Raw genomic sequence first — 20,056 nt, 5'->3', positions numbered from 1 at the left:
TACTTACCACTGAGCAAAATTAAGCTGGAGGCAGATTCTCCTTGTTTATCCTCTCTTGCACTGATTTACTTACAAACACCCTCTGTCCCTCTGTCCCACTCAGCTGGCTCTGTCCAACCTTGGTTAAATCCCGCTGTCCTCCTACTTCATGCCAGCACCTGCAGAGCTGAACACTGATGTGGAAAAGCACAGGGCTCTAATGTGTCTTGACTCTCATTTTAAATTCATGACCAGGGATCTCCAAGGGGTGTGCCTCCCTTTCCAGCAAGTAAATTCTCTCTGGAGGAAGATAACATCATTCAAACTCACATATTTTTGCTGCACAAGGTTTGGCATTCAATAAGAAATTGTCAGACATATCTGGAGACAAAACTGAGTGACTGAGAATCAAGACGGAAAACAATTTTAAAGCAAATAGATCTACACATATGATAAAATTCTATGGAAGTAAATAAACATACACACATGCGCGCACGCACACACACACACACACACACACACACACGAGTTTAAGTGAAACTGGGGAAATTTAGGGAACAATAATATTGTATCAATGTCAACATCTTGGTTGTGATATTGTACTACAGTTTTGCAGGATGTTACCATTGGAGGTAACTAGATAAAGGGCACATAGAATTTCTCTGTATTGTTTCTTACAACTTAATGTGAATCTATAATTATCTCAAAATTCAAAGTCTGATTTTAAAAAGATCTCTATAGGAGAGTCATATAGTGATGTTTTAAGACCCAGGCCTGAAAATAATTATGATTAACATCTTTAAGAATTCAGATGACAAACAGAATTTCAACCGAGAACTGTAAACTATAAAAAATACTCAAATGAAAATTCTAGAACTGAAAAATACATTCACTGAACTTAGGAGCTCAACAGCAGACCAGACACAGCTGAAGAAGGACTTGTGAACTCTATTAGAGATCTCAAAAGAAATGATCCTTAAAAAAGACTGAGGGAAAAGAACAGAAAGTACTGGAGAAAAAAAGCATAAGCTTAACATGGGACATATTGAAAAGGTCTAACATGGCATGAGTCCCAGACGTGGGGAGAGAAAATAGGGCAGAAATAATACGTGAGTAGACAATGTCTGAGAATTTTCCAGAAACCATTGAAAGACATTAAGCCACAGATTCAAGAATCTCATGGAACTCCAAGCACAAGAAATGCAAAGAAAACCCTAACTAGGACTTTGACAGTGAAACAGCTGAAAAATCAAAGACAAAGAAAAATTCTTAAAAGGTCCCAGAGGAAAAGATGCATTACCTTCCAAGGAGCAGTGGACAGAACAACAGCTAACTTCTCAGTAGAAGGAATGGGAAAAGGAAGACAATAAAATGACACCTTGAAAGTGCTGAAAGGAAATAACTGCCACCCTGGAAATTCTATATTCATTGAAAACCCTTCAAAAATGAAGATGAAATGAAGTGTTTTCAGACAAAGGAAAAAACAATATTTATTACCAATGGTTTTTGTTACCAACAGAGCTTCTCTAAAGGACAGACTAGAGGAAATTCCTTAGGAAGAAGGAGAAAGGTCCTGAAAGGAAACATGGGAATTTCAACGAAGAACAAGGAAAGGGTAACTATGTGGACAAATCTAAGTTAGTATCAACTGAAAAAATATATATGTCTCATAAGCTTTAAAATTCATGGCAGCAACAGACTAAAAAGCAGAAAGAGGTAAATGCTATTAAAATATTCTAATATCCTTGCATGGTCCTGGAAGTAGTCAAAGTATTAATTTTACTTTAGACTTTAGTAAGTCTAGAATCAATATTATATCTTCCTAGAGTAATCACTAAATAAAAGGATGTGTAACAAGTTCCTACAGGAGAAAAAAGTAGAATAATAAAAATCCAAAGAAGGCCAAAAAAGGAAGGGAGAAAAAAAAACACAGAAAGGGTAGAATAAATAAGAAATGGTAAGGTGATTGATTTAAACCTAAATTTAATGTCAGTAGGTAATTATATTAAATATTAAAAGATAAATATTCCAATGAAAATATTAATATTGTCAAATTGGACTTTAAAAGTATTCTATAGAAAGGTTGAAATTAAGAAGATAGAAAAATATAGACCATGCAAATACTAATTCAAAGAAAGTTGGTGTAGATATACTTAGTTCAAAGTAGACTTTAAGACAAGCATTCACATTGTAACTGACTATACTTCAATTTAAAAAAAAGACAAGAATCACTGATAGAGATAAAAGGCACATTTCATGATGATAAAGAATCGATCTCTTAGGAAGATATAACAACTATAAATTCACAGGCATGTATTAACACAGCTTCATAACATATAAAGTAAAAATTGATAGAAACAAAAGGAAAAGTTGCCAATCCATAATTGAGTGGGATATTTTAACACACCTATCTCAGTAATTTATAGGGCTAGCAGATGAAAAAATTCAGTATGAGTACAGAGCATTTGAACAAAATGATAAGCAAACTTGACCTAATAGAGCAACTACAGAATAGACATTCTTTCCAATGACATGTGAAAATTTTACCCATACTGAGTAAGTAAGTAAATTAATGCCCACCACAAAGATTTCTACATCCTGATCCCCAGGACCTGTGAATACTTGTCACATGGCAAAGGGAAATAAGGCTGCAAATGGAATTAAGGTTGCTAATCAGTCAAATGACCATGAAATAAAGAGATGAACTAGGATTATCTCGTTGGGCCCAATGTAATCACAAGGGTCCTTAGATATGAAAGAGACTGAAGAGTCAGTGTCAGAGGAAGGCAGGAAGTCTCTAAAAGCTGGAGAAGAGAAGGAAATAGTTTCAGAGCCTCAGGAAGGAACACAGCCCTGGGATCATACTGAAGCCCATTTCAGACTTTCTGATTCCAAAACTGTAAGACAGTAAATTTGTGTCATTTTAAGTCACTATTTTCCCAATATCTGTTACTTACAGCTGATCCAATTGCTAACTGATTCTGGGGTGTCTGCCATTAACCATTCTCAACAGCAGGAGCAGCACATGAAAGGGTGTAGCTGGAATGGCTGAGTCTCGGGGAACAAGAGCTGAGTCTGAAGAAGTAGGGTAGGATTCTATTTCATTTACTCACACATTCATTCGTGAAACATTTACTAAGCACCTACTCTCTGCTAGACCCTGTGTGGAACACAGGGTTGTAGAGAGGAATAAGACAAGGTCCTTGATCTCCTGGAGCTCACAGGGGAAGATGGAGAATTAAACTCAAGTATAAAACAGTGAAGAAGAGAAGTGACAGGAATGCACACCACATGAGATAGGAGTACAAAGGAGTTTTCTGGTTGCAAGTGACAGAATCCCAATGTGTGCAAGCTAAGACCAAAAGTGTATGGGCTCCTATAGCTAAAAGGAGGGAAGAGCAGAGGGAGAATATGGGCAAAGAGGATGCATGAGCAAATGCAGGGAGGTGAGAAACAGCATGGAGCACCTGGGGAGCCATAAGAGTTGGGGTGCCTGGCGCATAAAGCACAGAGGAAGGAAGAGCAAGGAGATGGAAGCACCCATGGGCCATGCCACAGGGGGCTCGATTTCCAGGTCATGGTATCTAGATGTCACTCAGTAAGCGATAGGGAACTGTGGAGGGGGGGAAGGCATAGTTAAGGAGAGGAATGTAGTGGTGAAATTTGGGTGTTAGAAGTACCACGTTGACTGCAGTAAGGAAGGTGGATTTAGAGAAGGGCAAGATTGCAGTCAGGCAGTTCTATCAGGAAGCTGTTGCAATAATACAGGTGGGATTATGGTGCTGTGTACATGGGGAGTGCCACGAAGATGGCCAGAAGGAACTGTATTCAAGACACAGGAGTCAGAATCAGCAGGCTTGTGATTGACTTGAGATGAGTGATGGGAGGGGGAAGAGGGAAGGAGAAGATTCCTTGGTTTCTGATAGAGGAAACGGGGGGGGGGGGTGCCATTTACTGAGATGGGGAATTCAGGGGAGCAGGTTGGAGGAAGATGATCAATTCAGTTTGGGACACATTGAGTTTGAAGGGTTTGTGGGACATTCTGGTGGAGATAGCCAGGGATTTGTTGGATATTTAGGCTGGTAGCTCCCATGAGAGGTCTAATCTGGTGAGAGAAACATAGGCACCATCAGAATCTACAAGGACATTGACAATGGAACCATGGAGAGGATGAGTTCCCCAAAGGACAGTAGATAAGGCAGCAATTCTCCACAAGATATGTGTGGAGATATGGGTGGCCTAACTCCCTGGGAGAGTGTTTGGAATCACCAGAGAGGTTTTCCAAAATACATACCCAACCCTCAATTCCAGTAAATACTCTAGGAAGCATGACCAAGGGAAACTCTTGCTGATGAAGAGGGGTAGGAAGGAATTTGAGGCAACTGATGAAAAGAAAAGAGGATAAAGGTGGGCACAGAGATCAAAGGAAGAAGGAGCCAGAAAGGAAGAGAGGTTTGAGGAGATCCAGGAGAATGAGGTGCCCCAGGTGTTAGGATAGAGCAGTGACTCTCCATTGTGAGTGTGCACCAGGAGTGCTTGTGAAAAATAAAAATTACTGCCCTTCACCATTCTGATGCTGAGGGGCCCTGGAATCTGCATTGTAAAGAGTTCTGCAGGGACTATCTCTGGGGTGGAGAATTTCATGAAGATGGGTGTAGTCAACAGATATACACCAGCAGAGGGGATGGTTCCAGTAAGATAAAGACTAAAAGGGTCTATCAGATTCTGCTCTTCAGGAGGTCACTGGTAACCACGGAAGAGGGAATTTTGGTGGTGTAGTAGGGAGTGGAAACCAGATTGCAGTGGGTTGAAGAATGAATGGGAGGTGAGAAAGAGAAGACAGCAAATGTGGACCCCTTTGGGGAGAAATTTGGATGAGAGGCGGAAGCGAGAGATTCATCCCCCTCAAAGGCCACCTTTCATCTCCTGGAGAAACCTGGCAAAGAGGATTGGGGAAATCTGGAGGCTGAGTCAGATATTCCATGGACCCTCAGACGCACCAGGGAGGCAAGTTGGGAATAGGCAAGGGCCTGAAACACCTCAAGCTTCCAAGTCTCAAAATTAAACCCGCTGTGCCTGCCTTCATCTACCTATTCCAAGTCCAGTCCACCATCTCCTTCACCCAAATGATCTTTCCATTACCCAAATCTTCCCATGTTTCTGCCCTACTTAAAACCCTCCAATAGCTACCTTCTTCCACTCTCACCTCATCTCCCTGAACCTGGCATTTGATACCCTTTCCTCTGCATCTTCACCTCCATCCTCTTCTCATTCTCTCCCATTCACACCACATTCATCCTCCACCCAGGCCTCATGGAGCCACCAGTGGTTCCCAAGTGAACTGTGCTCCCTCACCCTCATTAGCCCACTGGTCATCTTAGACTCAGTCAACTCAAGCACCACCTTCTCTGAGAGTTACTCCCTCCTTGGAAAGAACCAGCACCTTGCCCACACTTCTACCTGAGCACAAATAGAGTGAGTTACTCTGTATCTATTTGTTGACATAACTTTCCCCCCACTTCTCTGGGAGCAAGGTCCTCATCTTACTCCTCTCTGAATCATCAGCACCTGGCCAGGGCTGAGTTCCCAGTAGGTGCCAGTGAATTTGAAGTGGAGTTTCCCCCAAAGTACCCATCATGATAAAGTAAATTTTAAAAATATGGAGTACTCTACTGACCCTTTGATCCACCAATCACACAATTAGATCTGCAGGTGGTTCTCCCTTCCCCCATTTCCCTTCTTCCTAGTTGTACTTATACTTTCAGATTAATTTTCCCTCCTAAGGGGAAGAAAAGGCAAGCTCTGGACAACTGTATCTTTAAGTCACTAGGCAACTATATGAGGGCCTGCTGCAGCGGAAAGAGCCCTTGGGGTCCTCTTCCAGGAACTTAACATTGATTCTTTCCCTTTACAAGTTATTTAATCTCTCTGAACATTACTTCAGATGGATGTGGTTACGAATACTATTACCTAAAAGAATTGTGGTGAGAATCAGGTGCGATACTCTTTGTAAAGCCCTACATAAATGCTACTTATTATTAGGTTTTTGAGGTCCTAATAAAGAAGCATATCAGTTGTCATGACACCGACAAGTTGCATTTGTTATTTCAAATGACTAAAAGAAACGCCCCAGGCAATACTGCTTTGCAAAGTTTTTCTAAAATGAGAACTTGTGTGTTTGCCCAGCTCCTCAGGCCCATTTAAGACAACTATAAGTGAAGCCCCGCCTCCCTAACATATAAGTCACGCCCCTTTCCGTACAAATCTCTACGTTGTAGGACCCTTCAATGTTGATTGACATTTTTATTCACCAATAACAAGTAAAATTCCAGTCAACGTCCGGTGAGGGGGCAGGACTTCCTTGCTGTTGCTAAGACACTCTTGTTTCGCTCCTTGACAACCCTGGCGGGGGTGCGCTCGGTGAGGCCCTGGCTCCGGCCCCCGCGGGAGCAGGTGAGGCCCCGGGGCGCGACGGGCAGCCGGGCGGGGAGGGCCGTCCCGAAGGGGCGCCGGGAGGCTTGGCGGAGCGGGCGGAGCCTCGTCCACCGCGGAGGCCCCACCTCAGCCTCCTGCCTGTTGGTCCCAGTTCCAGATCCTCCCAACCGCCCTCCGCCCCCCCTCTTCGGGGACCTGCAAGCTCGGTCCAGACAGTTTCGTCGTCGCGACTCTGCAGGCCGCTTCTCCCCACCCACCTGAGGCCCCCTCCAGCTTCACGCTCCCTCGTCCTCCCTAACCCGACTCCCTCCTGCACCTTGATTCCCCCATCTTTCGCGAAGTAACCCCCTCCTCCTGTGGCTGAGCGGGTGGTTGCCGTCGCTTCCATCCAGACCACTTGACTTGGATAGTTGACGACGTGCTGGGACTCCAGGCTGGTCATTTCCCTCTTTGGGCCTCAGTTCCCTATCTGTAAATAAGAAATTAAGTTGAATGATGCCGAAGGCCTCTTCGACTCCGACGTTCTAGGATGTGATTCTTTGACCCAACTAACTGTAGGCTTCCCCCAGGATGTGGTACTCGTGGGAGGTATCAGGTGTAATGAAAAGAACTTGACAAACCTACTTTAGATTACCAATTGCAGGACCCTAGCAAGTTACCTAATCTCCCTGGGCTCCAGTCTGAGTATATATAGAATTAGGATACTGCAGCACATCTCCTTGGAGGATTCTGAAGATAATATGTACTTAACTTCCTGTGTCTCTTACTTCTGCACATTTTCCCCCTCTGAAAGGCGTCACCAGCTCCCCCTGTGTCAGCTGTCATTTCTCCATTTCACCCTCAGATCTACATCTCCAGCTCTGATCTTTCTTCTGGACTTCCATGGTTAGGGATACTTTGGGGGTGGGAGTTGGAGTGGAGATTGATATGCGGGTGTGGTGGTTGGATTTGATGGCTTCCCCTCTGCCGGCGATAATCCATGATTCCGTGATTACCTACTCCTGATGGGACACCTCAATTTGCGTATCTTGCCAACAACTTAAAACTCAGTAGTTCAGAAATCAAGCTGGCCTGCATCTCTAGCTACCCATTTGTTCTACCTGATTTCCCCTGTCTCTCTCAGTGACACCACAATCCTCCTGGGGCATTGTCCATCACTCTGCCATGCCCATCCCACTCAGGCAATGTCAAGTCACTTTGATTCTGCTTCTGCGAGGATGTCACATTCTCTCCATGCCTGAAGCCACCATCCTAGTTCAAGTTTTTAATGCCTGTCATCCAGGCCATTGCTGTAGCTTCCTAACTGGTATTCAAGCCTCCAGTCTCTCCTCCTGTTAACCCGCAGGAGTTAACACAACCATGTCGCCAATCCCCAAGAGACCTCCAGAGGGCTTCTCGTTTTCCACTGAAAATAGCCATACTTCTTAAGCCTGGGTCTTAGGACCCTTCTACACGTCCACAGCCAACCCCAGCCTTTTTCCCAGCCTGCTTTCTTCTCCTTTGCCAAGTTCTTTCAGCCAAACGGGACTATTGGGCTTTCCCAGAAAATACTGAGCTTTCTGCTTTGACATCATTGTGTTTGTTCATCTCTCTGCCTGGAAAGGCTTCCTCACCTTGCCCACCTGTCAGGATTCCCACTCACCTTTAAGGTCTGACTTAGATGCTGCCCCTGCCACCAAGTATTTTTTCCGTCCTCCCCTACCCCCTCCAGAATTCTCCTCTTTCCTCTATCTCTACATCTATCTTGTGGCACTTACTGCTTTCTTCCATGAACCATCATTAGTTCCTTGTGTGTCTGTGTTGGTCTCCTTGAAAGTAGAGACTGTCTCTTGCTTATAGCAGAGCAGTTGAAAAAGCATAATCCTGAAGTCATATATAGCTGATTGAGTCCTAACTCCTCCATTTATCGGCCAGGTGGAAAGTCACTTTCCTTTTCTCAGCCTGAGTGGCCATCAGAAAAGTAGGGATAATAGTACCCATATAACAGAATTCTTGGGGGTAAGTAAATGAGCTCCTCTATGTACAACAGCCACCCTATTGCCTTGCTCAAGGTCAGTGCTCAATAAATAGTGAATGGATTTGATAGGTTCTCTCCCTTCCCAGGGGGCAAATGAAATATAACTTAATTACAATGTAGGTATTCGTTGGGCTTTTACCACGTGCCAGACACTGGACTCTGTGCTCCGGGGCATCTACAGGAGAACAGATCAAATCCTTCACCCCCGGTGACGGTCTGGACTCACGACACACTGCTGAGCCGTGACTGCTTGTGAGATGTCACCAGTAATTAGTAATCATGAATGATTTAAAAACAAATCAGTGCTGACTCCAATTTATTTCTGTAATAATGTCATTCTTAGTCCCTTATGTTCAAATCTGTACTCTTGAGTGAGAAAGCGGGAGTGGGGGTGGGAAAGGGGAGCCGGAGACTACATAATCCGCTGTCTGCCGGAAAGCGTCTGTTCTCCTGTGGAGCTAATGGCTGCGATAGCTATGCTTTGTATCTTGACAGAAATGTTTGGATTTCATCCAAATTTGGTTATGTCCACAAGGGTGTACCACGTGAATCAGAGTTGTTTATTACATCATCTTATACATAAAGAAAATGTCTCTGTCTCTCTCCATCTCTCCATCTCTTTCTCTCCTTCCCTCTCTTTCTTTCTCTCCCCCCACCCCCATGGTTTAAGGCACATCAGAAGTTTTCACTGGACCTCAGTGAAATGAGAAAAAGTGGGGGTGATGAGAAAAAAAAAAACCTTTGTGTGTATGAAAAGTAATGGTCTTTTCTCAAGTAGGATTCTTCTTTATTCTGCAATCACCTCCTTCTTACTATTAAAACTTTCTTTTATAGTAGATGGTAATTTTTTAATGCTCTTATTTAACAAAATTTTAAAATGGCAATCCTATTTGCTTCCCCCATTTTAAACTGATTGTGAAATACAGATCTTCCATGTTGTTTCCTGACTTCAGCACTGACATCTTAGATGAATGCCCTCAAGTCCTTCGGTTCCTTCCTCCTCACCTTACCGGCTTTGCTCTTTGTTTGCCAGAAGACAGAGAGCGGACGTGTCAGGCAGAGGCAGGAGGGTGACCGAGGTGCCCAAGTGCATGTGTATCCCTGATACGGCTGGAGGGAGGGGGCGCACCTGGACAGGAGGTCGGACTGGGGACTGCTGAGGAGTGACATTATTTGTGTTACTGTCTTGTCTCCGACTTGCTTGTGACGGGAGGAAGCATAGAAGGTAGAGTCAGAAGATCAGGTTCTGATCCTGGCTCTCTCAGGGCTGGCTGTGTACCCACAGGCCAGCCCCCAAACCTCTCTGAGCCCCAGTGCCTTGTGTGAGAACTGGGAGTGGGTGCTGCCCCTACAGGCGGTGAGGGGCTGAAATGAGACAGTAAGTGTGAAAGCAGTGTAACCACACCACCGTCACCCAACCCCGGCCCAGCTGTGTGCCCAGCATCTCCGTGGGACTCTTTCCTACTTCAGTTCTAACAGCACCAAGTGGGAACCCTGTGAAGGTTGGTTTGTTTGGCTGAGTGCTGAGCAGTTTAGGTGGCGAATATCTGAAGAAGGACATTGCCTTCCCCTTCCTACTGCACCGCTAACGAGAGCTGACATTCACCGTGAGCTAGAGTCTCTTCATAGGACCATTTTCCAAATGAGAAAACCGAGGCTGAGAGAGAGGTAAACACTCATCCAAGACAGAATGAGATGTGAATTCAGACCTGCCTGTGGAGCCTGCACTCAAACCATAGTGCCATGCTCTCTCAGATGCGGAAGGTGGTAAAGGGTGGCGAGCCATGGTCTATGAGCCAAGCGTGGTCAGGCACTGAGTGGCTGGGGCCCCTCTAGGGGGCTGGCGGACACTTGGGGTGTTACTTCCCCAAATTCATTCATTTTTCCTCATCCTTCCCACATCCCCTAACCCTCTTAAAGATTCTTCCCAAACTCTTCAGAAGCAAAATAATAAATGGTGACTGAGGTCGGCACCACAAAAGAACAAGGGACAGTGGGAAAAGGGATGCTAGCTTTGACAAGATGATGAGATAAAGAGCCTTTGCCTCCTGTTCCCTAGGAGAAGCCTTGCAGCAGACACGGGCCAGGCTGTATAAAGTGCTTAGAGGGGCCCTTGGATGAGGAGGAGAATGAAGGGCAGGAGGGGGAGCAAGGCCACCACTGGCTCTGCGCGCCAGGCTGGGCCCTGGGACGGCTGAGCCTGGGACCCAGCAGATGCAAGTGCCCTGGCCCAGGACACACTTACATTATTAAAAAGGCTCTCTTTTAGGCCTGACCCAGCTTCTTCCTGGCCTGGGCCTGTCAGGCACACACTCATTTGCATGGAAGATTGATAAGGTTATTAAAACCTCTAGTTCTGCTATTTTCAGTAGCATTCTTTCAGCAGGGTTTTTAAATTGTGGCTGAATGACTATAGCTGTACTATAATGATACAGTGTCATAAAAAATTCTCCTACCTTTCCATATTTGGAAGCACATCATCTGTAACTGTTCCTTTTTATTCTGTTAAGTCTCATCCCTTTTGGCTCCCCAGAAGTTTGTGTAGCAGTTAGGAAGAGCTATTCGCAATTGTGATCCTCAATAAACATGGTTGAATGATGCTGACGAAGTCCTGGCTGGGAAAATGGTGGTGATAGGAGCAGCGTGATGTTGAGAGTGCAGAGAGCTTATAAAATTTCAAAACACTCACATGCCGATACTTGGTGCTTGTAACAGCTCTCTGAGAATGAGATGGGGTTATCCCATTTCACAAAAGAGGAAACCAAGGCTCAAGTTAAATTACTTGCCCAAGGCTGCGCAGCAGGGAAGAGGGCAGAGTTGATTTCAGTTCTAGAGCTAGCATTCCAGCTTGAATACTCCGCCCTGTGGTCCTGTACCTTCTCTACAAGGTGATGTCCTCCCACAAAGGAAAAAAAACACCTGTCCCAGTGGCTTTTCCCGCTTTGTTCCTGAAGAGTGGGCTTTGGTAATACCTCTGATGTCTTCATCAGGATTCCACATATTAAAGCAGAGTCCAAGCAGTGGTCACAGACCCTAACTCCACCGAGGGCAGGCGTGGGCACATTGCCTCTGAGTTCCCCTCCAGGCAAGCACCTCCTAGCTCAGAGGATGAACTGAATCGAATTGAAATATTCAAGTGGAAAGTGCCTAAGCAGCCGCTTCAGCATTTTGCGTTGTTCTCACTGGAAAATGTCGGGAGGCCGTCAAAGCTCACAGCCCTGTCCTTTGATTGTCAGTGCAACCCCCGCCCTCTGTCACCCCTCCATAATGTGGAGGAGGAGGCAATCAGGTGGCCTTTACCAAGGAAAGCTAGGACGATGGAGTGGTACTGGGCCTTAACATTAATGAGAAAAGACAAAATGATGCACTGGATTTTGTGAAGTAAGAAACATGAGCAGAAAGTACAATGAGATGGTGCTTGGTAATTTGCCAGCTTCTACGTAGAGACAAACAAAAACTGCTAATATCTGAGTGGTACAAATGCCCAGAATTGATGAGCTAAGAGGAGCCTTCCGTCCACTGGGAAATCAGAAAATACCAGTGTTGTGGCATGGTGGAGTCGGTGCCAGGCTTCTAGCCTCGCTCGAGGGAGCCGACCACATGGAGTGGCGCTGAGGACTTCTGAAGCATCAGGGAGTGAGAGCAGGGGCTGAGAGCACAGCCCGGAAAAAATGCACAGAAAGTTCAATGCTTGGCCAAACAAGGCTCAAGTTATCGTTAGAACAGGAAACACTGACAGGGATGATCAAATGTTTATCTCACTGCTGGGCTTGTAGGAGCCGCGCAAGCGGTCACACAGAGATCAGTTTTGTGGGTGCCTACTGTGTGCCATTGAGGGAGGAGGCCTCAGGAGGAGGGGTCAGGAGTGCCCATACTGGAGATGGTACCCAGATTCAAACCCCAGCTCTGCTGCCCATTGTCTGACCCTCAGGGTAGCCCCACTGCGGTTATGTGCCTCCATTTGTGCAGGACCTGAGTCTGGGGATGTCGGTGGCGCTGGGCTGCGTAAATGCACATGGAGCATTTAGAATAGCGTCGAGCACACAGGAAATCCAGTGAACGTCACATGTCTCCACCTCCCTGTTAGTTACTGTGCTAAGCATCGTCAGGGTTTGGTGGTGCTGTACGGTGAAAGTAAATTTATTTGGAAATGGGGAAAATGCTGGAATAACATTATTTGGCTGTATTTTAACCAATATGGGTGGTTAAAAAGGGTTTAACAACACAGTGGCTTGTATTCACTTATATAATGATATTTCTGAGATAAAAAATTCTTTGAATTATAGGATAAATTGAATTGTAGGATAAAGAGAAACAGCAGAATTTCCAGCACTGCTCCCAGTCATTTAGGATCCAGGCCCAGCCTTTCAGGAAAAGCCCCATCTGTTTTTCGGTAACTAGATTTGGAAGGGAAAAAAATCTCTATGTGTGTATTAGGCTTTATAACTTTCCACTCCTATCCTCATGTGATTCCCCCAGGAGTCAGAGGGAGGGAAGGACAGTTTATTGAGCGCCTACTGTGTGCCTTGCACTGTGTTAGTTGCTTTACATACATCATGTCATTTGATTCTCATAACAGCCCCATGACAGAGACAGGACTACCATCGTGTTACTGATGAGGAATCTGAGCCCCAGAACCACACGGCTAGTGAGCAGGCCTAACTAGTACCCAGGCCTCCCAACTCCTGGACCAGCCCACCAGGACACGGTGGCCTGGGGGAGTGGACAGGAGGAGCTGGGCAGCCTGGCCTGCCAAGGAGGGCACAGAGCATCGCTGTTCCATTCCTCCCACAGAGCCAGGGCCCACGGAAGGAGGCACTTGCTTGCCCATAAGCCCGGGGCTGTTGAACGTGACCTGACATTTAACTTCCTAAGCACGTCTGCTGGGAAGTGAGGACTGTGTACATACATAGTGGGCATGCAGAGAAGCTGCATTCGTTAATTGCTAGCTCCAGGCTCCGCCCTCGGCCTGGCCCGCAGTCAGTATTTGTCTTGATAATGACAGTGTGGGCTTGCAGCATCGTACCAGCGTGTTCTTAACCAGGTCCCAGCATCTCGTGTTGACTCATCCTCCCGTCTGCAGACTTGCTGGCCATTTGGAAAAGGATGTGGAGGAGTTGAGATGGGGAGGTGTCAAATTGTTACTGAGACATTTCTAATTTTTGATGTATGATTTTAAAGCCAACTCATTTCTCGTGGTTTTTCCTGTTTTCTACAGCACCCCTTGGGGAAAGACATTTTCTGCTCCCACTGAGCTGGCAGGGCCTGCCTCCTGAGTCTCCTGGGTTTGTCTTAATTACCGGTCCCAGCACCTCCTGAAATCCCCACTCTCTCCTCCGGGTCACAGGGGAAGGATCATGGGAGAAACAGAAGGGAAGAAAGATGAGGCTGATTATAAACGGCTGCAGACCTTCCCTCTGGTCAGGGTAAGCCCCAGGGGAGGGAGGCAGTGTGGCCTGCAGGGCCGGCCCACAGAGCCTTAGAGAGAGGCGGGGGAGCTTGTCCCCTGCGGGATAGCAGTGGGAAGAAGTTAAGAAGGGCTTGCTATCCAGATCTAGAGACCAAGGGGTCAACAGTGATTCATTCTTTCATTCATCCATCCATTTGACAATTATCTATTTAGGCCACCTACTGTATACTGGGCACTGTTCTAGGCTTGTGGATATAGTAGTAAACATGACAGACAAAGGCCTGGCTCACATGAAAGGAAGGTTTAAAGAACATAGTGCCAGGTAACAAGTGCTATGAAGGAAAATAAAGCAGGTATATGGGGCTAGAGAGTAGAGGTTGGCTTCTGGAAAGGTTTCTCTGATCAGAGACCTGAATAAAGTTAGGGAGCAAGCCTTCCGAAGGTCTGGGAAGGAATGTTTCCCAAGCAGGGGAAGCAACAGGCACAGAAAAATCGAGGTGGGAGTGGGCTTAGCACCGGGGAGGAACAGAAGGAAGTCCAGTGTGCCTGGAGCAGAGCGCTGAGAGGGGCGGCAGGACATGTGTCAGGGTGACAGCCGGGCCAGACTTCACATCAGACCTCACGGTGTGGTGGGCCACGATGAGAAATATGGATTCTATCCTGAGTTCAAAGAGGAAGAGTGGAGGGTTTTAAGCAGAGAAGTAATGTAATCTGTTTTCTGTTTCTAAAAAGATCACTCCAGCTGTTGGAAGGAGAATGGATTTGGAGGAACCAGAATGGAAGTGGGGAGACCAGTGAGGATGCTAGTACAGAGGCCTAGAATAATGAGGACAGCTGGGTCCAGTTTACAGAGTAGAGGTGGCAAGACATGGTAGGATTCTGGACAGATCTTGAAGGTAGAGCAATAGAATTCACCAGCACATTGGATGCTGGATATGAGGGAAAGGGGGTGAAGGGTGCCTCTTAGGGTCTCTTTTGTCCTGAACATGGGAGAGAAAATGGTGTCAATCACCAAGAGAGGGAAAACAGAAGAATAGGTTTATGGGAAAAATCAAGTTACCTCTCAGACATCTGAGAATGTCAAATAGGCAGCTGGATATATGAATCCAGAGCCCGTAAAAGAAGTTGAAGCTAAGAATGAACATGTGGGTACCCTCCCCACATCAAAGATGTCTAAATCCAGGAAATGGTGGGATGCCCCAGAGAGCAGATAGCTGGAGAAGAGGCGAGGGTGGCAATGAAGCCCAGGGCCTTCCAGCACTTGGGAGGAGGAGGGAATCCAGCAAAGTGGGCTAAGCAGGAGCACCCAGGGAGGCAGGAGGGAAAGCAGGAGGCTTAAGAGTGGCCGAGCCACCTCTTCAGGCTAATGAGCGAGCCAGCTGTGCTCTGAGGCCCCTGGTAAACCATGTCTGTAGCCAGCATGCTCCTGCCTGGGCCAGTCTTCTTCCCCATGTCTGTCGGCTGGAATTGTTGGCTGCAGAGGGGCCTGGGCATTAGAGCCCATGAGGCTCAGCTTGATTCCATCAGGAGATGGGTCCTCTCTCTGGGCTCTGCCCAGGGCTGTGCCCAGGAAGCTTCCCAGTGTCTGTGCCTTAAGCCTAGGACAGAGAGGCCAGCCCAGAAAGCCAGGTCATAGGCTAAGCCTCTCTCTGTTTGTCCCCTGCCCTGCCTCCAGCACTCGGACATGCCAGAGGAGATGCGAGTGGAGACCATGGAGCTGTGTGTCACGGCCTGTGAGAAATTCTCCAACAACAACGAGGTATTGCCATCAGTGCAGGCGGCCCCTCTTGTCTTTGGTGACCCCTGTGGGTGAATTGAGTAGTCCCTGTTCCCACAGCCAGCTCCAGAGGGTCCCACTGGGACCAGGCTAGGGCCTTCCTTGGAAGCTTGTGGAGTGTGGGGAAGGCCGGTGAGGGCAGAGGCTGGTGCTGTCTCCAGACACTGATCACGCCCAGCCCTAGAGGGAGAAGAGCCAGAGGGCTTTCCATGACGCCCCTGCGCAGGTTCCTTGTCTCAGGTGGGCTGCTGAGTAGGGCACCTCCCCATCAGCTCCATCCCAGTGGAGAACAGAGGCCCGCCCAGGCATTCACTCATGTATCCATTCATCCATTCAGAAGAGATGTTACACACCATCTCTGTGCCAGGCACTGTCCTAGGTGCTGGCGAGATGACAGCTAGGCATTGATACAGGAATGTCATTCATCAATCTGTTGGTGAGCAAGAAAGAAATCAGAGTCATGGAAGTCAGGGAGGAGGCAGACCCTGGCCAGTGAGAACCCAGGCTTTGGGCCAGGAAAGCCCAGGTTCAAATCCTGTCTCCATCCCTTCCTAGCTCTTTAACCCTGGACAGTTTCCTCGTCTATGACTGGGGGCAAGGATGCTGCCTCCATGCTGGGCAGTCGTGAGGCGGTATGTGCTGTGATGATGTGGGTGAGGCATGTGGCGTGGCGCACAGCTCGGTGGTGGACCCTGCTGGTGCACAGCAAGTGCCTGGGCCCGGGATTTACCCCTCAAAGGCCGGGCCTCTGCCCCTCCCTCGACTCTCCTTGAAAGAAACTTCTTGAAAGAGTGAACACAGGAAAGAGTAGGCTGTTGCCACAGCTGAGGGAGGCAGTCCAGCTTCTCTTCCAGGAGTCTACCAGACCCATTAGGGAAAAGCCTTCCTGTTCCCCGAAGGTAAACCTGACCCCTCGCAGCAACACCACTCCACTCAGTCTGCTCGCAGAGAGCTTGTTCGTTTAGCCCTGAGAACAGCCCTGTGGCCCGCAGACCGGAAGCGAGCACTAAGGGCAGAGCCAGAAATCCACGATGCCTGCTCTACCTCCTTGCCAGTGTCTTCTGACTGGTGAGGTAATGTCTGATCTTCTGTCCCGGTCTCATAGCCCCGCAGGAGATGGCCTGTGCAGAAACCCTTCCTGAAGTTTCCATGAGCAGAACAACAGTAATAGGGCCTTTCCCTTGCCAAGACTTCTGCTTCCCGGAGAGGGCATTGATGCCTGCCCACGCTCTCCCCCAAATACCCTCCCCTGATGAGCACCCTCTCCGTTCCAGAGCGCCGCCAAGATGATCAAAGAGACCATGGACAAGAAGTTCGGCTCCTCCTGGCACGTGGTGATCGGTGAAGGCTTTGGCTTCGAGATCACACACGAGGTGAAGAACCTCCTCTACCTGTACTTCGGGGGGACCCTGGCTGTGTGTGTCTGGAAGTGCTCCTGACGCTGTCCCCCACCCCTGCCCCCGTCCCCTGCAGGGTCTTTTCCTGCCCTTCCTCTGGGATGGGGAGCAGCCCCCAGGCAGGGCCTGGCTTTCCAAAGGAAAGCCTGGTCTTTTCTGTTGTCCTGTGTACCCGTTTCCTGAGCTACGCCCAGTGTGTGAATTTGTTGACATCTCTGTCCCCAGGCTCACAGCCATCTCACTCTGAGTCCTCGGGTGTAAAGGGGCAGCAGGGGAGGAGCCGGGAGATGTGACAGGGTAGAAGGAGGGGGAAGGTGGAATTTTTCTCACAGGGACATGCCAGCCCCACCTCTCTCGGCGGCTGCCCTCCCCTCGCCTCCCGGGAGCCCCCCGCCTTCCCACCCCTGGCACTGTGGGCAGGGGTCCGCTGTCCTTGTCTTTACCGGCCATATGCAGATGGCATCAAGAGGGAGCTGCTCCTCTCGGGGGTCACTGGTCGCTTGCCTCCTTGTCCTCTGGAGAAGCGCTCACCCCCCCCCAGAAGCCCCTCCCCTAGCCTGACCCGAGGCTGAACAAACCACTGCATCTCACTGGACCGTCAGGTCCACAGCCCCTGGCTTTGGCATGAGGACCAAGCAGCCATCCCCCTCCGTCCCCTCCTCCTCCCCAGCCGCCAGGCCACGTGAACCTTTTACGTTGCCTCCACCCGTGCAGTTGGTAACCAGTGGCTGAGGGTGTGGGAACTGTGACTGAGCAGTTTCTCAAAGTGTCACTGAGCCTCCGGTGAGACGCCTGGGCCAGGAGTGCACTCACCGAGAGGCCTGTTTCAGCAGGGAACCTGGCCTGCCACTTACTTCTCATCAGGGACCGCATGCTGATTTGTACTTCTTATCTCTGCTGGGTTTTCTATGTTCTTTCTGAGTGTGGGGAGAAGGGTTTTAGTAGAAGGGTGAATCCTATTTTACACAGCGGTCTTATTTATATAAATGTCTTGGTTTTTACAATTAAAATAACTGAAAACTGACTTTGATCTACAGCTTCTTGAGGTTGGGGGAGGGCATGCTGTGTCCTCAGGCTGTGCTGGGTCCCAGGAACCGGAGAGTCTTCTGGCCAGACAGCGAGGCTGCTGGACACCCCATGCCCGGGAACAACCCCATGCGCCTGGGCCCTGCCCACTCCCCATTACGTCGCAAGTGCAGGCTGGGCAAGGTTGGACGGAGCCATGTGGACACTGAGACACCTTTGGTGGCCGGACTGAGTCACAGTAAAGAAGTTTTCAGTCTCACACAATGGAGTTCAGTTAAAAGACAATTTACTTGGCAACCATTGAGTGCCAGGCCCCAGGAGTGGGGACACAAAGACGGAAAGGCCACAGGCCCTGCCCTCGGTGAGCTCACAGTCTACTGCGGAGGAACACTTGAACCCAGCTGTTTCAGCTGGACATGGACAGTGATATAATGAGAGACAGGACAGGGCGTTGTCGGGGTGGAAGGAGGGCCTCCAGGCTCAGCCTGGGAGTAGTGGGGAGCCTCTGGCAGGGAGAGCCCTGAAAGCCAGCTCTTGAAGGGAGAGCGGATTTTGCCCGGGGAGGAGGTGCTCCAGGCCAAGGGACAGTGGGAGTAAATGCATGGGGGCAGAAGGGACTTGAGGATGAGGAGCCACGTTGCAGACCCGAGAAGCCCCTTCCGCTCAGGGGCTGGCCCCTGAATCTGAGTCTCAGACCTGACAATGCCGGGTCTGGACAGAGCTGGGATCACCTGTCATTCACCCCAGCCGCCCTCCCCCACGCTCACGGGGGCCTCCTGAGATGGCCCACCCAGCACATTCAGGCTGGCAGTCCCGGCATCTGGCCCAGGCACGCCCTCCTGAGGCGGAGGGTCCATCTGTAATGGGATCTGCTGGACTGCACTGCGTCCGTCAGCTAAGTTCTGCTCAAAGACCAGCGCTGCTGAGCAGGGAGAGGAGCGCCGTCGGTCCCCTCGTGCACTTCACAAGTGCTGGCTGAGTTGCCACCGTGCATGGGGCCCTGAGCTGAGTGCAGTGGGGCAGACGGAAGAACGAAAAGTCAAGGTCACTGCCCCAAGGCTGACCATCTGGATCTAACTGTGGAGCGGGTCCTGGCCCTCGGAGACTTGGGGAGGGCACAGGGGGTGGGCAGCTCCTTGACCTTGGGCCTGTGCTGCCCTGAGCCCTGTGCCACGCCAGGTGCTGCTGGAGAGACTGGCGAGGCGTGCAGATGGAATGAAAGGAGAGGGGGCGCCAAGGCCTGGAATAGTTTCGGTTTACTAACTGCCGGCTTTGCAGCTGTTATCTCCTGTAATCTGCCACACGTGGGTGCCAAAGAGTGAGGCTGGCTCAGCTCTCATCCAAGGTGGTGGGGTGGCAGTGGGGAGTGTGGGCCCTGAGGTCCACAGGCCTGGATCGGGCCCAGCTCCACTCTCCCCAACCTCTCTGTGCCTCAGTTGCTTTGTCTATAAAATGGGAATAAAAGGCATCAGCCTCCTGAGGTGTTTGGGAGTCACTGGCAGCATCTGGAGCAAGAGATGCCCGGGTGGCACGTGTTCCGGGTGCATGGGCAAGCTGCTGTCTTGCCACCTGGAGATGGGATGCTGACACCCAGCTCCAGGGACGGGGTGGAAATTCAGCGAGATCAGCTTGTGCAGTGCCGCCCTAGCAGGCACAGTCCAGGTGCACTTCTGTCCACTGCGGACCCCTCCCCACTCGCTTCACCATCCTGCTCCCAGAAGGCAGTGTGGTCACTGTCGGGCTGGACCAGGTGACCAGGGACCATGGCATCTGTGTTTCCCTGGCATTTCTTCTCTTGACCTCAGAGGCTTTCCTTCCCTCTACTCCCCAAGATCCAAGCCAGCCACAGTCACCCTGACCCTCCTCCCAGGCCCCTCCCTGCTCGTGGCCAGTGGTCCCACCAGCATTTGCTGACAGGGGCTAAAAAGGGGAGGGTCATCACAGTGAGGGACATGCAGCCCTTGGGAGCACAGGGCTGGCAGTCTGTTGAGGGAGGCGGACCCTGGACAGAAAAG

General features: G+C 49.1%; 1 protein-coding gene across 2 annotated transcripts; it reads left to right on the top strand.

Annotated features, from left to right (window-relative positions):
• The first annotated feature begins 6,320 nt into the window (after positions 1-6,320).
• DNAL4 (dynein axonemal light chain 4) lies at positions 6,321-19,515 on the top strand. Of its 2 annotated transcripts, XM_032492274.1 has the most exons (5): positions 6,321-6,432; positions 13,650-13,857; positions 15,517-15,600; positions 16,893-16,991; positions 18,053-19,515. In XM_032492274.1, the coding sequence occupies exons 2-5, from the start codon at positions 13,789-13,791 to the stop codon at positions 18,248-18,250; spliced, it is 450 nt and encodes a 149-aa protein (XP_032348165.1). In that variant the 5' UTR covers positions 6,321-6,432; positions 13,650-13,788; the 3' UTR covers positions 18,251-19,515. The 2 variants fall into 2 exon arrangements, with proteins under 2 accessions (XP_032348165.1, XP_032348166.1); XM_032492275.1 differs by lacking the exon at positions 18,053-19,515 and having other exon boundaries at positions 16,893-18,039.
• The last annotated feature ends 541 nt before the right edge of the window (positions 19,516-20,056 follow it).

Source organism: Camelus ferus, chromosome 12 (assembly GCF_009834535.1).
Source record: "Camelus ferus isolate YT-003-E chromosome 12, BCGSAC_Cfer_1.0, whole genome shotgun sequence".
Classification (NCBI taxonomy): Eukaryota; Metazoa; Chordata; class Mammalia; order Artiodactyla; family Camelidae; genus Camelus; species Camelus ferus.
This window is presented reverse-complemented; position numbering and strand designations above follow the sequence as displayed.